The sequence below is a fragment of the Oenanthe melanoleuca genome, linkage group LGE22 (genome assembly GCF_029582105.1).
Source record: "Oenanthe melanoleuca isolate GR-GAL-2019-014 linkage group LGE22, OMel1.0, whole genome shotgun sequence".
In the NCBI taxonomy this organism is placed as follows: Eukaryota; Metazoa; Chordata; class Aves; order Passeriformes; family Muscicapidae; genus Oenanthe; species Oenanthe melanoleuca.
The window spans coordinates 2,087,140-2,103,966 of record NC_079363.1 but is presented as its reverse complement, the minus strand read 5'-3'; the positions used below and the strand labels follow the sequence as shown (position 1 = coordinate 2,103,966).

Sequence of the window (16,827 nt, the reverse complement as noted above, 5' to 3'; positions counted from 1 at the left end):
GAAGGTCTGCCCAGAATCCGAGACCCTCTCCTGAACTCCTAGATTTTGGGGTGAGGGTCCCAGCCAGACCCCTGTGTGCTCCATCCCAATTCTCGATTTTGGGGTGAAGGTCCCAGCCAGACCCCTGTGTGCTCCATCCCAATTCTCGATTTTGGGGTGAGGGTCCCAGCCAGACCCCTGGCCCCACCTTAAGACATTTGTGTCCCCCATCCTGGACAGCTGAGTCCCTCCCAGACCACTGAATTTCGGGGTGATTTTCAGACCTCAGAGTCCTCTTTGAACCCCTGAATTTTGGGGTGGGGATTCCTTCCCCTGGATCCCCTGGATGGGTTCCCATGCATGGAATGGTGCAGAGCTCCCTGGTGCGGGTGGTGGAGCCGCCCAGATGTGCACATCTGTGTGGCACACACACGTTCCCACATGTTCACACGTCCTGGGCTGTGATTCCTTTATTTCTGGGCAGGATTTGTCAGTTTTTCCCCCAAAATTCTGATCCCAAACTCCACGTGTGCCAGGCTGGAGGAGAAGCTCCAGTGGCACCTTTGGGGGGGCTGGAACCCACCTTGGAGCCCCCCCCGCTCCCGAGGGCTCCTGGCACCCCCTCGGAGCAGGGAAGCACCGCACGGAATTAAACTCTTAATTACAGTCGTTAATGAGCGTGGAGGCAGCTGGTGGACAGGGGATCCCGCGGCATCCCTGGGGGATTCCTGCAGGGAATGGGGGTCTGGGGGTGCAGGGTGCCCCAAAGCAGAGCTGGGGGTGACCCGTCCCACACCTGCACAAATCCCGTGGATCCCCCATGGCCGCCTCTCCCTGTGCCCCCCTGGCTGCCCTGGGCGCAGGACCAGGGGAGTGGCACTTCATCATCACATCTCTAATTGTATCACCGGGGCCTTGGATGCACCTCAGGCTTCTCCTGTATCCACGAACACCCGAAAAATTCCTCCCCTTTGTCCCTTAGATTGGCTGAAAGCGGGAAGGGTGGGTGGGAGAGGAGAACACCCCGGGGCGACTCCAAGGACCCCCAAAGTGGGGGCTCACGGGCGTGGCTGTGCTGCCAGCGAGGGTGGGGGTCCCCGTCCCTGCCGGCCCGTCCTGGCCGCTCGCTCCATCCCTCTCGCCGCCCTTTGTTGGGTTCTAATAGCCGCTTTCCATATGCACGGCAGCATCTGTTCCTGCCAGGGAGATTTGCATCGCTAAATGTAAATTGGGTGTTCTATCATTTATCATAAACGGGAGGGAGGGGGGGGCTGGGGGCGGCCAACCCGGGCCGAGTTGTCATCGGGAATCACACGGCTCATCCTTCGCCCCGGCACCCGAGTGCGGAGCCACCCGTGATGGGGCTGCACGTGGAGGGTCCCGCGTGGGGACGTCGCACCCAGAGCTCACCAGTCCCTCCGACATCAGGGATGGTTCTGGTTCCCTGGCGGTGTCCCCGGGATGTCCCGACCCGCCCCGTCCCTCCCAGCCCGGCCTCCCCCGCCCCCTCCCCTCCATCCTGGGCCGGACTCGGAACCCGCCGCTTCACCCGAGCGATCCCAGCCTGGCCATGAAGGGCTCCCTGCGTGGAGGAATGTTCTCCCGGCATGTCAAACGGCACCCCGGAGTGAGTGAGGAGCCCCTCCCCCCTTCCTGCAGGGACCCCCCAACTTTCCCCTGCCCTCTCCCCCTCCTCGCAGCCTCCATCCCTCAGGCTCGTCCTTGCCCAGCTCTCCCCAAGTGCTTGGAGCCCCTCACATCCTTCTGCCTCCATTCCATCACCCCACTCCTCATTCCTCCCGTTCTGTGTCCTCCCTCTTCCCCCCACTCCCCAAACCCCCCCCAGCCCCCCAGTCCCGCGTTACCCCGAGTTTCCCTTCCCGCTGTCCTCCCGCTCTCCGGCTCATCCCCGTCCCTCCTTCAGCACCGAAAGGTGAGACCACCCTGTGCTTCCCACGCCATTCCCTCCATCCAGAGCTGGGGGGCCGGGGCTGCTCCACCCAGCCCGTCTGGGGCACCTCAGCTCTTACCCGCACCCCAAAACGCGGGGGACAGGAGGGGACCGTCCCCGTGTCCCCCTCACCCCACCCCACCCTGGCTGGGTGCTGATGGAAGTGAAGCCCCCTCCCCACTCACCCCAGCAGCCCCACATCTGTCCCTGTCACCCCTCAAAAGGTCAGGCTGAGCGTTTTGGGGTAAAAAATGCCCCAAGGCGGGGTTGGGCACTGCCAGGGGGTGCCAGCACCGTGGGCACAGGCAGCTGGGACCCCCAGGGTGCGTCCCACGGCCTTGGATGGGCGGCACAGGCCGAGGCTCCTGCCTGACCCTCACTGCACAACGGGGAGAATTTGGGGCGTTCCTGTTCCTGCCGCGGTTTCCTTGGACACAAAGAAAACCCCAAAGTGGAGGTGTAAAGGCGTGGGGGGCGCTTGGACACAGCAGGGCTGCTGCTGGCAGAGGTGGTTGGGGCAGTTTGTGTGAGGTCATCCGTCCGTCTGTCCGTCCGTCCCACGCTCTCAGCCTCACCTGCGCCGCCGGGCAGGTGCAGCCGCGTTTTCAGCAGCGGGGATGGATTGTCCCAGCCGCCTGGCACGGCTCGGTGGGCACCGAGCGGGCACCGGGCAGAGCCTGGCACCGCGCCCACCGCCCACGCACCCCCCGCGCCCGGGGGAAATCGGGCTGCACCGCTGGCACCTGCGGCTTGGCAGCCTCCCCCTGCCCCTCGTTCTTCCCAGCCATTAATTACCCAGACGGTGTCGGCAGCAGATGGTGAGACGGCCCCGCTGCCCCGAATCCTCTCCAGCAGCCACAGCAAATTCCCGGCGCTGCGGCGGCTTCTTGATTCGCCAGCGCTCGGGCAGCGGCTGCTGCCAGCTCCTGCTGGCACCCGGAGCCAAACCATCATCCGCTGATGGCCCTGACCCCCGGATGGGCGCTGGCACCTGCCCGGAGCTCCAGCACTCCAGCCTGGCACTGCCGGGCAGGAGCTGGGCCATACTGGGAGCGCTGGGAGAGGACGGGGGGGGATCAAAGGCTGGACAGGAGGACACATCTGTGTTTTTCTGCGTTTCCCCCTTTCCCCACGGATGCACGGGATTGCTTGGCAGCACAGATGGGCTGGTCTGACCCTTTCCATCTTGTTTTCCAGTCGTGCCCCACTCCCTCCCAGTGTCATCCCAGTGGGGAAACTGAGTCATGGAGCGGTGGGCGTTGGGTTCGGGGGCACTTTCAGCGAGCTGCCGCCGGCGCCAGGTGCTGGCGATGCAGAGAATCCGCCGGCCCCGCTCCCGTTAATGGGCAGGACGCGGCTCCCTCCCCCCCAGGGGCTGGCGCCGCTCTCGTTTCGCTCCCCGCAGTAATTTGGGGAGGTCAGACCCGCCTCGGCTCGGCTGCGATCGCGGCCGCGTCGCTGCGGGCACCGGGGGATTGGCGGCGAGAGGAGACGAGGAGATGGAGCCGAGGTGCGCTGGGAGCTGCCCGCAGGAGGGATGGGGGGCTGGGGTCACTGGGGACCACCCAGCACCCGCGCTGGACCCCCGGCTGCGCAGCCCCAGCGTGTCCCAGTTCATCCCAGTAAGATGAACAGTGCTCCATCAGGAGATGGTGCAGGGGTGATGCAGAGCCTGGGGGGCTGTGGGGGGACAGGGACCCTCTCCGGGTGGGGGACAAACCTTTCCCAGGGCTGAGTACCTGAGGGAGGAGCCATGAGCCACAGCTCAGCCCTCAGTGGAGTCACTGGGAGCACTGGGAATGCTGGAAATGGGGTGCTCAGCACCGAATCCTTCAGGGAAGAACCATAAACCGAGGTTCACTCTGACCAGGGACACTGGGAGCACTGGGAGCACTGGGAGCACTGGGAATGGGGTGCCCAGGAGCAAATCCTTCAGGGAGGAGCCATGAGCTGGAGCTCAGCCCTGAGCAGTCACTGGGAGCACTGGGAATGCTGGAAATGGGGTCCCCTGGTCCTCAGCAGCTCCAGCGCTGGGCAGCCACAGGCGGAGGGGAAGTGATTTCTCATTCCAAATCCAATTCCTCTCCAACACGAGCCGATTTTTCTCTCCCTCTTTTAATTCAGTCACTCAAGCTGACAGCTACACTGTGTACTGCAGCCTGGCTACAGGATTGCTCTGCCATATTCCCCCTGTAAATCTCCCGGCGTGTCAGCTCTCCCTTTCACTCTCCAGTCCGCCTGATAAATATTCATTTTATTGGGGTATTTTTCATTTCTCTCTCTCTCTCTCTGCAGCTCGTTCCCCTCATTGGCTTCATCAGTGTGGGTCTGGGCAGCGCAGTGCTGTACCTGCTGCGGCTGGCGCTGTACAGCCCAGACGTCAGGTATGGCTTGGGGCACCCCCAGGATCTCACCCCACACCCCCAAAGCGTGGGGGGCTCAGCCCAGGTGTGGGAGCAGCTGCTGGGGTGCCCAGACACACCCTCAGGGGGGAAATGTGGGTGCAGAGGTGCCCAGAGGACAGGAGGGAAGTTGGGGGGTTGGATCCCCGATCTCTGCTGGATTTGGGGGGATGGGAGGAGGGTCCCTCCTGCCCTCTTAGGCAGGTAAGAGCTGAACGGGGCTGGAGGAGGGGTGAGGGTGTGGGGAGGGTGGGACTGAGGGGAATGGGAATGGTGGGATGGGAGGAGGGAGAGGGAGAGGGACAGACAAAACCAGTAGGGAGGGAGCAGAGGGAGAGGCGTGAGGATGGATGGAGGGATGGATGGGAGTGGGGAAGGTGGGATGGTCGGAGAAGGGATGGGGAGAGGGAGGAGGGAGGGACAAAACCAGTGGGGAAGAATGAGCAAAGAGCCAGGTGTGAGGATGGATGGATGGATGGATGGATGGATGGATGGATGGATGGAAAGAGGGCTGTGGAATCACAAAGGATGGATGGACAGGACAGCTCCAGGTTGGTTTTCCCACTGCCCCCACCTCGTTTGTGATTGTTTGCTCCCGGTGAAACCCCTCATGGATTTAACCTGGCACCAGACGAGCTCAGCTCCACAATGAGCAGACCCGGACACCTTTGGCTTGGAGGGTGGGAGTGCAGGGGGGTGTTTGGGGGGGAATAACAGCCCCCCCATCCCCCAAACACATGAATGCCACCGAGCAGCTCCAGGGTGGATGTGTTTGCAGCACAGCCCCCCCTCCATCCCCCAAGACACGCACAAACATCTTCCCAGATGGAAAATTCTGCTCTTGGCCGGCACCAGCAGAGGGGGGGTGGAGGAAGGGGCTGACACGAGCTGCTCTCTCCAGGGACCCCATCCCACGGCCCCACTGGCCTCCCACAGCCCCTCCCGGGACACGATGGGTGTGTCCAGTTTGGGAAGGCTTCAAGGAGAGCTGGGGATGGTGTTTTGGGGCTACAATGGGCTGGGGGGTCTGTCCCCCACTCCTGCAGCACTGATGTCCCTGTCACCCCTCGCAGCTGGGACCGGAAGAATAATCCTGAACCCTGGAATAAGCTGAGCCCCACAGACCAGTATAAAGTGAGCACTGGGGGAACTGGGGGGGCTGGCAGTGTGTGTGGAGGGGACACAGCCACATTTAGGGCACTTTTCTCAGCAAGGGGCATCAGTCCTGGAGCAGAGCCCCCAGATCCTCGTGCTGGAATTTGGGGAGGGGGCACTGTGTGACAGCAGTGGCTGCAGTGACACTGGGTGGGGAGGCCACCTCCCCTCCCTGACCTCCCTCCCTTCTCCAGTTTCTGGCAATTTCCACGGACTACAAGAACCTCAAGAAGGACCGTCCCAGCTTCTGAGCCACCTCTGGGACGTGCTGGGCTGGAGGGGGAGCCCCCCCACCACCAGAAGCCCCCCCTCAGCTCCACCACAGCCAGGTCCCACTGCTCCCCCAGCACCCCCAAACCGCCTGCTTGTGTCCCACCCCCCAATAAACCACATCCCTGTGGGTGTCCCCACACCCCTCACCCTCACCTCGTGCCTGCATTAAACTCAAAGCACAGGAATAAATTATTGTGGGGGGGGGCAGCAAACTGGATTCCTCGTGGTTTCCCAGAGCCATTAAGGCAGGAGATGTTATCACCCCCCTGGGAGGGCAGGGCAGGGGGGGCTCCCATCCTGCTGGAAGCAGGACAAGCCCTCGGGTGCTGCTTCCTCTCTCCCACGCTCCAGGGTCCCTTCCCGGCCCCAATGGAGAGGGAAAGGGCTGGGAGGGGTGGAGGGGTCACACCCACACGTGTGCAGCCTCTGGGATACGTGACATGGGGCAGGGCCTGCCTGGTGCCCCTCTGGGCAGGAAGAGGGTGGGAAAGGATCCCCCCCACTGCACCCCAAGTGTTCTGGGGCTCAGCATCACCCTCTGCCCTCAGAGCCCACCAGGATGGGGACACCGAGGCACGAGAACCCCAAATCTCCTGGCCTGTCCCAAACATCCCTCTGCTCCCCAGCACAGCACCCACACACCTCCAGGCTCTGCCCCCACTTTTATTAGCAACCCCTCCCCATAGAAAAGTGCAAGATGAGGCTGGAACAAGCAGTGCCCCCCACCCCAAGCAGGGTCTGGGGGCTCTCTGTGCCCTAACACTGTGAGCGGGACGGGCGCGCGCAGCACCCAGAGGTGAAAACGGGGGACGGGGGGAGGAGGAAAGGCAGAGTGGGGCTCTCAGCCTCTCCCTGCCCCCCGCAGTGACCCCACAGCCTGGCAGGAGGGGGGAGCCCCCCTCAGTGGTCGCTGAAGCCGGGCATGGGGAAGGCACGAGCGAAGGTCTCGACGCGCTGGCGGAGGTCGCCCAGGCGCCGCTGCGCCTCCGGGTCCTGCAGCAGGAAAGTCTTGAAGTCCTGGAGCTTACCTGGGGGTGGGGGGAGCAGGTGAGGAGGGCAGGGCCCCACAGGAGCTCCATCCCTTCCCAGGTACCCACAGCAGGGCTGGCACCACAAGGACAAAAGGACTGAGAGACACCCAGAAATGGGGAAATGGGGTGACAGGGTCTCCCCATTGCTCACTGGTTTTGCTCTTGACATCCAGGGCCAGCGTAATGCCCTCGTCGATGAACTCCACGACTTTTTGGAAATCCTCCTCACGGAACTGGCGGGAGGTCAGAGCAGGGGCACCTGGGGATGGAGCCCATCAGGGACAGGAGCACTGTGGGGGCACCAGCCCCCCAAAAAGGGCTCCTGAGGATGAAGCCCATCAGGGGCAGGAGCACTGTGGGGACACCAGCTCCCCCAGAAAGGCTTCCCTGAGTCCCAGCCCCATCTGAGGCTCCCCAAGGGGCTCCCCAAATCCTGCTCCCACGGGCTCCTGCCCCTTTTCCCAGCCAAAACAAGCTCTGAACTCCCACTTGGGGAATCCTCAGAGAAGGCTGAAACAGAGTGGGGGTGAAAGCCCGGGGTCCCCCAGCCCAGGAGGGGCCCTGTCCCTCACCGAGGCGCAGCCCCCCCGGGGTCAGAGCGCTCCTGTCCCCCGGGCAGGTGTTCTTGTTGGCAGTGATGGAGACGAGCTCCAGCACCCGCTCTGCCCGCGCCCCGTCGATGCCCTTGGGCCGCAGGTCCACCAGCACCAGGTGGTTGTCGGTGCCACCTGGGGAGCAAAGGAGAGGGGTGAGGACCCCTGAGCCCCCCCAAAAACCCTCTGCCACCCCTTTCCTCGCTCCTGAGGCCGAGCAGAGCCGCTGGTCCCTGTGCAGCATTACCTGACACCAGGGTGTAGCCGCGCTGCAGCAGCGCCTGTGCCATGGCCTTGGCGTTCCTCAGCACCTGCTGGCAGTACTCCCGGAAAGCTGGGGAGCTGGCCTGGGGAGGGGGACACCCATCAGCACAGGGGGCACAGGTCACCCTCTGCTGGGTTGATGTGGCCAGAAATGTCTATCCTGTCACCATTTGTTGAAGCCCGGTGGGGTAGTGATTCCCTATCCTGGCATTAGCATATTATCTGCTAATGGGCCAGCTTTAAAACCAGGGGCAATCATCTCTATCTTTTTCATAATCCCATCCTTCCTCCAGGAGATATCTCCTGTTAATGGGCCAGGTGTTAAACCAGGTGAGGCAGTGATTCTTATCTCTGAGGGGATATCTCCTGTTAATGGGCCAGCTTTAAACCAGCTGGGCAATCATCTTTATCTTCCCACAGCCCATCCTCCCTCCAGGAGATATCTCCTGTTAATGGCCAGTGAGTCCCAGGGCATGACTGATAAAATTCCATCATCCCATGGGAGATGCTCCAGCCAGGGGAGGAGCCAAGCCTTTCCTACCCAGATAAAAACTGAGATTTGGGACAGCAAGTTATCCATCTTCCCACTGGATTCCAGAGGAAAACCAGACCTTTCCACATCATCCCTGGAGCTTCAGAGGAAACTGCACCTTCTCCAGGAGCACTGCTCCAGCTGAACCACATCTGCCACTGCAGGAGGATGCAGCCACCATTGAATGGGACTGTGCCAACACCCTGACTGACTGACGGGTGTCAGCTTGGATTCTGACTCTGGCAGTGTTGGGATTGTTCTGTGTAATACTGCATTTCTATTTTAATTTTCCTAGTAAAGAACTGTTATTCCTAATTCCCCTATCTTTGCCTGAAAGCCCCTTAATTTCAAAATTATAATAATAATTTAGAGGAAGAGGGTTTACATTCTCCATTTCAAAGAGAAATTCCTGCCTTTACTGGCAGACACCTGTCCTCCAAAGCAGGACACACCCCCAGGCTGGCACACACCTGTTTCAGGGCCACAGCCACAGCAGCAATGGCGTGGTTGTGGGGTCCCCCTTGCAGGGAGGGGAACACAGAGAAGTTGATCCTGTCCTCCAGGTCGTAGAGGGTCTCCTTGCCCGTCTTCTTATCCACGGAGCGCACGCCCTTGCGGTAGAAGATCAGCCCTGACCTGGTGACAAGAGCTGGTGTCACCTCTCCTGCCCAGCACAGCCCCCATGGGCACAGCCCCCATGCCAGGGGGTTTTAAATTATAGAAATTTGGGGTTTTTGAGCTTTCTGGCACTGAATTCCTATAAACTCTGCTTTTGACCCAAGGCCTTGGAGAAAACTTCCAAATTTAAGTGATGGATTTAAAACCATGGGTGTAATAGAAATGTGTGATTTCACATGGTGAAGGGTTTTTAAATGTGAGGTTTTTATAATGGAGTAATAGGTATGGGACAAGATGGAGTGGTTTCTAGTTAGTGCTGCACTGAGGGTCACAGAAGTATGGTTATTTAGGCAAAAGTATAAATAATACAAGTTAAATTAAAAAATAAATATATAGGATTATATACTATATTATAAAATATATAGTATGCTATTATATTATATATAGCATTATATATAATATGCTTAATATATATTATATACATTATATATTATATATCATATGTATAATATATATTATATATACTATATATACATTATATTACATTATTGTATTATACTATATATTATAGATACATTATATATACATTACATATAATATATATTATATTACTATATAAGTATAGTATAATATATATAATATAATATATAATAGTATATATAATACTATATATATTATAATTATTATTATAGAATATGTATTTATACACACTATATAAAAATATTAATACTATATATAACATATACTATATAAGATAGTGTAACATACTATATACATTAATATATAGTATATATTAAATAAAGTATATTAAAAATATATAAAAAATAAATTTTTTAAAGTATATATAAAGTATATTATAAAATAAAGTATATTATTAAAAGAAGCATATTGTAAAATAAAATCTATTATAAAATATATTATAATATATAGTATAAATAATATAAGTTAAATCTCTATTGGACTGTTTAGCTTTAAGAGACCTTAGCTAAATTCACCTCCATTTTGCTCTTCTAGCTCATGGCTAAGAGCATTACCAAACTTTCTGTACTTTAAATAAGATTTAATAAACAACCAAGCCCAAACATGAGAAAACTCATGTCTTTAAATCCCAGCTCTGAGTAAAAACAAAAGAAACTTCAGCCAAGGCAGTAATGAATTAAATGAATTAATGGAACCAGCAGCCCCGGGGGTCTCACCTGGCCCCGCGCAGGGTCTTGTGCGTGGTGCTGGTGACGACGTCGGCGTGCTCGAAGGGGGAGGGGATGGCCTTGGCTGCCACCAGCCCGCTGATGTGAGCCATGTCAGCCAGCAGGTAGGCCTTGACCTCCTCACACACCTGGGGACACCATGGGGTCACCTGCTGGCCCCAAACCCCACCTGGGGACACCATGGGGTCACCTGCTGGCCCCAAACCCCACCTGGGGACACCATGATGTCACCTGCTGGCCCCAAACCCCACCTGGGGACACCATGGGGTCACCTGCTGGCCCCAAACCCCACCTGGGGACACCATGATGTCACCTGCTGGGCCCAGACCCCACCTGGGGACACCATGATGTCACCTGCTGGCCCAGGTTCACCCCAGCTCACGACACCACTGGGGTCACCTGCTGGCCCCAGATTCCCCCCACCTGGGGACATCCCAGTCACCTGCTGTCCCAGCCCCCCCCCGCAGCCCCAGATTCCCTCCAGTTGGGGACACCAGGGTCACCTGCTGGCCCCAGAGCACACCTGGGGATACCACTGGGGTCACCTGCTGGCCCCAGCCCCACTGCAGCTCCAGGTTCCCCCACCTGGGGACACCATGGTCACCTGCTGACTCCAGAGCCCTGTACAGCCCCAGGTTCCCCCCAGCTCAGGACACCCCTGGGGTCACCTGCTGGCTCCAGAGCCCAGATTCCCCCAGCTGGGGACATCCCTATCACCTGCTGCCCCAGCCCCCTGGAACCCCTGATTCCACCCAACTGGGGACACCACAGTCACCTGCTGGCCCCAAACCCCAGCTGGGGACACCCCTGGGGTCACCACTGTCACCTGCTGGCCCCAGTGCCCCCTGCAGCCCTGGGTTCCCCCCACCTGGGGACACCACTGGGATCACCTGCTGGCCCCAAACCCCAGCTGGGGACACCCCTGGGGTCACCACTGTCACCTGCTGGCCCCAGAGCTCAGGTTCCCCCCAGCTGGGGACACCATGATCACCTGCTGGCCCCAGATTCCTCCCACCTGGGGTCACCACTGTCACCTGCTGTCCCAGCCCCCCGCAGCCCCAGTTGCCCCAGTTGCCCCAGTACCCTCTTGATGCGGCCGTAGTCGATGAGCCGCGCGTAGGCGCTGGTGCCGGCGATCACCAGGCGCGGGCGGAACAGCCGCGCCGTCACCTCCAGCTGGGCGTAGTCTATCAGGCCTGTGGAGGGCTGGAGGGACAGACAGTGAGCTCAGGGACAGACAGACAGTGAGCACAGGGACAGACAGACAGTGAGCACAGGGACAGACAGTGAGCACAGGGACAGACAGTGAGCACAGGGACAGACAGACAGTGAGCACAGGGACAGACAGTGAGCACAGGGACAGACAGACAGTGAGCTCAGGGACAGACAGACAGTGAGCACAGGGACAGACAGTAAGCACAGGGACAGACAGACAGTGAGCACAGGGACACACAGAGAGTGAGCACAGGGACAGACAGACAGTGAGCACAGGGATACACAGAGAGTGAGCTCAGGGACAGACAGACAGTGAGCACAGGGACAGACAGGGCAGTGAGCACAGGGACAGACAGGCAGTGAGCACAGGGACAGACAGAGAGTGAGCTCAGGGACAGACAGACAGTGAGCACAGGGACAGACAGACAGTGAGCACAGAGACACACAGAGAGTGAGCTCAGGGACAGACAGTGAGCACAGGGACAGACAGACAGAGAGTGAGCACAGGGACAGACAGAGAGTGAGCACAGGGACAGACAGGCAGTGAGCACAGGGACAGACAGACAGAGAGTGAGCACAGGGACAGACAGACAGTGAGCACAGGGACAGACAGACAGAGAGTGAGCACAGGGACACACAGAGAGTGAGCACAGGGACAGACAGACAGGGAGCACAGGGACAGACAGGCAGTGAGCACAGGGACAGACAGACAGGGCAGTCAGCACAGGGACAGACAGACAGTGAGCACAGGGACAGACAGGCAGAGAGTGAGCACAGGGACAGACAGAGCAGTGAGCACAGGGACAGACAGACAGGGCAGTCAGTCTAGGGATAGACAGACAGACAGGGCAGTGAGCTCAGGGACAGACAGACAGGGCAGTCAGCACAGGGACAGACAGGCAGTGAGCACAGGGACAGCCAGACAGGGCAGTCAGCACAGGGACAGATAGACAGTGAGCACAGGGACAGACAGACAGTGAGCACAGGGACAGACAGAGAGTGAGCACAGGGACAGACAGACAGTGAGCACAGGGACAGACAGGCAGTGAGCACAGGGACAGACAGACAGAGAGTGAGCACAGGGACAGACAGACAGGGCAGTCAGCACAGGGACAGACAGTGAGCACAGGGACAGACAGACAGGCAGTGAGCACAGGGACAGACAGACAGGGCAGTCAGCACAGGGACAGACAGTGAGCACAGGGACAGACAGACAGACAGTGAGCACAGGGACAGACAGACAGGGCAGTCAGTCTAGGGATAGACAGACAGACAGGGCAGTGAGTCCAGGGACAGCCAGATAGACGGGTCAGTCAGTCCAGGGATAGACAAACAGACAGATTGTTCAGTCCAGGGACAGATGGACAGACAGGTCCGTCAGCCCAGGAACAGAGACAGACAGGCAGGTCAGTCAGCCTAGGGACAGGCAGACAGACAGACAGACAGGCCAGTCAGTCAGTCAGACCAGGGACAGACAGACAGATTGGTCAATCCAGGGATACACAAACAGACGGGTCAGTGAGTCCAGGGACAGACAGACAGACAGGGCAGTGAGCACAGGGACAGACAGACAGGCAGGCAGCTCAGTCAGCCCAGGCACAGGCAGAAAGACAGACTGGTCAGTCCAGGGACAGACAGACAGACCAGTCAGCCGCAAGGATGGCTGTGAGGGATGGACAGACAGGAGAGCTTGGTCAGTTAGTCCAGACATGGACAGTGAGCTTGGTCACCGTGGGAATGGACAAATGGACGGAGAGACAGACAGACAGCATGTGGAGGAAGAACCCCTGCCCTGAGCACAGCCCCGAGCCCTGGGCACCTCCCCTGGCACTGGGACAGGGAGGGGAGGGAGGGCAGGGGTTTGACAGAGCAGCTCAGACACCTCGGGGACACCTCGGGGACACTCTGGGGACACCTTGGGGACACTCTGGGGACACCTCAGGGCTCTCCCCTCCCCCAGCTCACATCAAGCTTGTAGGGCATGGACTCGAAGAAGATGGAGGTGGCCGAGATCCTCTTGGCGTCGGTCATGTAGCCGTGCGTGAGGCTGCGGGGGAGGCCGGGGCTGAGGCTGGCGCCCCCGGGGGGACACCCAGCCCCGAGCCCCCCCGCTTCTCCCCACGTACTGTCCCCCATCGGGCAGGTCCAGCCCCATCAGGCGGTCATGGGGCTGCAGCAGGGCCGTGTAGGCGGCGAAATTGGCCGGGGAGCCCGAGTAGGGCTGGACGTTGACGCCCCAGCGGGCGGGGTCCAGGTCGAACGCGTCCAGCGCCCGCCGCTCGCACAGCAGCTCGATCTGATCCACCACCTCGGCCCCCCCGTAGTACCTGGGGACACAGGGCGGGTCACACTGCCGTCCCCTAGGGGCTGGATGGCTCCTGGAGCCGCCCCGGGGCAGGGTTCAGCTTCTCAGGTAGCCGGGAACGAGAATTCGGGAGCTGCCATAGAGGTTCCAAAGGCAGCTTTGTTTTTTTCTACCAGCAAAATCCAGATACACAGCACAGCAAGGGGTTTTTATAGGTTTTAGGGGGATTGGGATTCTAAATAGCAAAATTATAAGCTGAACTATCCAATTACTTCAAGATTCTAGCTGAGAAAAGACCAATCATTTAGTAAAGACTAATAGGAATCCTAAATGATAACAGGGGTTTTAGTGGGGAGGGGGCATCACTCATGAAGGGTTTTGTTGTCTCAGGGCACAAAATCCCAAGGGACAGCTGTATCATCCACAACCCCCCATGGGAGATTTGGTGCAGCCCCCACTGGAGCTCCCAGTGCCCCCCCTGCCCCCTCCCCACTTTACCTCTTGCCAGGATATCCCTCAGAGTATTTGTTGTTGAGGCAGGAGCCCAGCGCCTCCAGCGCTGCCCGGCTGCAGAAATTCTGGGGTGGGGGGAAAAAAAACAGGTGGGTGAGAAACAGAACAGCCAAACCCCCTAACCTGGGGGTCCCCCAAGTCCCCCCAGCCCTCACCTCAGAGGCAATGAGCTCCAGCCCCCGGCACTGCCGATCCTTCTCCTTCTGCACCAGGCTCCACACCTCGGGGTCGCTGTCTGCCAGGCTCTCCTGCCCCGTCCAGCCCGGCGGCCGCCCGGGGGCGGGGGCGGGGCCGTGCTGCGCCCCCCGGGCCCCCCAGCGCTGCAGCCTCTGCAGGGGCGGGGGGCACGGGCTGGGACCCTGCAGCCCCCCCAGCCCGCCCCACGAGCAGCAGGAGCAACACCCCCAGTGCTCTGCCTGCGGTGTCACCCCCCGAGGTGAGCCCGGGGACACACAGGGCACGTGGGGACCCCCTAAAGACCCCACAGGGCACATGGGGACCCCTAAAGACCCCACAGGGAACATGGGGACCCCCTAAAGACCCCACAGGGCACATGGGGACCCCACAGGGAACATGGGGACCCCCCTAAAGACCCCGCAGGGCACATGGGGACCCCACAGGGAACATGGGGACCCCCCTAAAGACCCCACAGGGCACATGGGGATCCCCCTAAAGACCCCACAGGGCACATGGGGACCCCATAGAGCACATGGGGACCCCCTAAAGCTCTCCACAGGGAACATGGGGACCCCTAAAGACACATGGGGACCCCCTAAAGACCCCACAGGGAACATGGAGACCACACAGGACACATGGGGACCCCAAAAGACACATGGACATCCCCCAAAGCTCTCCACAGGGCACTTGGGGACCCCCTAAAGACCACACAGGACAAGTGGGGACCCCAAAAGTCACATGGGGACCCCCACAAACTCCACACAGGGCACATGGGAATCCCTCCAAGGGTCCCACGAGGCACAAGGGGACCCCCCAAAGCTCTCCACAGGGCACTTGGGGACCCCAAAAGTCACATGGGGATCCTCCCAAGGCCCCACAGGGTACGTGGGGACCCTAAAGACCCCACAGGGCACATGGAGATTCCTCCATGGTCCCCCAAAAGCACATGGGGACCCCACAAACTCCACACAGGGCACATGGGAATCCCTCCAAGGTTCCCACAAGGCACAAGGGGACCCCAAAAGACACATGGAGACCCCCCAAAGCTCTCCACAGGGCACATGGGGACCCCAAAGTCACATGGGGATCCTCCTAAGGCCCCCACAGGGTACATGGGGACCCTCCCAAAGTCCTCAGAAGCCACACAACGACCCCCCCCGAACACTTGGGGTCCTCCCCAAGCGCCCCACAAGGCACAGAGGGATCCCCCCAAGCTGGGCTCTCACCCATGGGACCCCCCCTCGCCGTCGGGGGGGGGCTGTGGGGGGACCCTGCCCCGTGCACAAGCAGGGGGGGCTCCCAGCGCCCCCCTGACCCCCGAGGCCGGGGCTGGGTGATGTAACCTCCACAGTCCCATTGCATCACCCGGGGGCCGCGGCTCCGGCCAGGGGCCAAGGCCGGGACCGGGGCTGCTCCGGCCCCGGGGACTTTGGGATGGACACAAAGTCCGCGTGGGGGGGCGGGGGGGACACACCGGGATGGGGGGGACACCGGGATGGGGGGGGACACCGGGATGGGGGGGGACTCAGCACACCGGGATGGGGGTCCCGGTGCAAACCGGGGGCGAGGAGGAGAAGCGGGATGGGGTTGAGACCCCCGGGGTGATGGAGGATGGAGGAAGGGGAGCACGGGGGGAGGATAACGGGGCACCGGGACCCCCACCCAGCGGGGACCGGGACCCCCGCACTGGGCAGCGGGACAGGTCGGGGATGGAGCCCCCCGAGGGCAGCGGCGCAGTGCGGGCAGCGGGACCCTGAAAACACCGAAAATCCCCCGGTAACCGGGACCCCTCTGGGCTCCGGGACACCGGGATTTCCGTGCACCGGGGGGGTCCCGGTGGGGATCCCCCCCTCCCGCATACCAGGACTGTCCCCCCGAGCGCCGGGACCCCCGTGAGCACCGGGAGGCACCGCAGCGCACGGGGGGGTGCGGGAATCGGGGATCCTTACCGGGAACCGGGACCCCCCATCGCCCCCCGGCACCGGGCGCTGTCCCTGCCCCAGGCTCACCCTGCCCAGGCGGAGCGGCCACATCTCGGTGCTCGCTGCACGTGGCTCCGGCCGGGTCCCAGCCCCGGTCCCGGTCCCGGTCCCGGTCCCGCCTGGCCCCGCCCCCCGCGCGCGCTGCCGGGAGGGCGGAGCCACCGGAGCCACCGGGGCCGACGGGAAACTGGGGGTGCGACACCTGCCCCGCCCCCGCCGGGGACACACCGCTCCCTGCACCCCCATCGCTGAGTTTGGGGTGCTTCACCCCCAGTTCGTAATCCTGGGGCCCCATCCCTGCACCCCCCATCCCTAATCTTGGGATCCCCCATCCCTAATTTTGGGGTGCTTCACCCCTGCACCCCCATTCCTAACCCTGGGCTCCCATGCCTGCACCCCCATCACTAATCCTGGGGTCCCATCCCTGCACCCCCCATTCCTAATCCTGGGGTGCCCCATCCCGGCACCCCCATACCGAATTTTGGGGTGCTTCACCCCCAGTTCGTAATCCTGGGGTCCCATCCCTGCACCCCCCCCATGCCTAATTTTGGGGTGCTTCACCCCTGCACCCCCAGTTCGTAATCCTGGGGTCCCATCCCGGCACCCCCCATCCCTAATCCTGGAGTTCC

At 60.2% G+C, this 16,827-nt stretch overlaps 2 protein-coding genes and 1 long non-coding RNA gene across 3 annotated transcripts; 1 reads left to right on the top strand and 2 right to left on the bottom strand.

Annotated features, from left to right (window-relative positions):
* The first annotated feature begins 1,497 nt into the window (after nucleotides 1–1,497).
* Nucleotides 1,498–5,899, top strand: NDUFA4L2 (NDUFA4 mitochondrial complex associated like 2). Its single transcript, XM_056515041.1, has 4 exons — nucleotides 1,498–1,606; nucleotides 4,226–4,314; nucleotides 5,406–5,466; nucleotides 5,682–5,899. The coding sequence occupies exons 1-4, from the start codon at nucleotides 1,550–1,552 to the stop codon at nucleotides 5,736–5,738; spliced, it is 264 nt and encodes an 87-aa protein (XP_056371016.1). The 5' UTR covers nucleotides 1,498–1,549; the 3' UTR covers nucleotides 5,739–5,899.
* A 506-nt stretch (nucleotides 5,900–6,405) lies between these two features.
* On the bottom strand, nucleotides 6,406–16,333 carry SHMT2 (serine hydroxymethyltransferase 2). The gene is made up of 12 exons (XM_056514966.1): nucleotides 16,226–16,333; nucleotides 14,195–14,368; nucleotides 14,025–14,104; nucleotides 13,348–13,548; nucleotides 13,187–13,268; nucleotides 11,090–11,212; nucleotides 9,995–10,134; nucleotides 8,651–8,816; nucleotides 7,632–7,731; nucleotides 7,364–7,519; nucleotides 6,943–7,050; nucleotides 6,406–6,788 (listed from the first exon to the last, which is right to left on the bottom strand). The coding sequence occupies exons 1-12, from the start codon at nucleotides 16,247–16,249 to the stop codon at nucleotides 6,661–6,663; spliced, it is 1,482 nt and encodes a 493-aa protein (XP_056370941.1). The 5' UTR covers nucleotides 16,250–16,333; the 3' UTR covers nucleotides 6,406–6,660.
* Nucleotides 14,375–15,711, bottom strand: LOC130265749 (uncharacterized). The gene is made up of 3 exons (XR_008842666.1): nucleotides 14,870–15,711; nucleotides 14,729–14,767; nucleotides 14,375–14,572 (listed from the first exon to the last, which is right to left on the bottom strand). It is a non-coding gene; the product is annotated as an uncharacterized LOC130265749 (long non-coding RNA).
* Nucleotides 16,334–16,827: the final 494 nt, after the last annotated feature.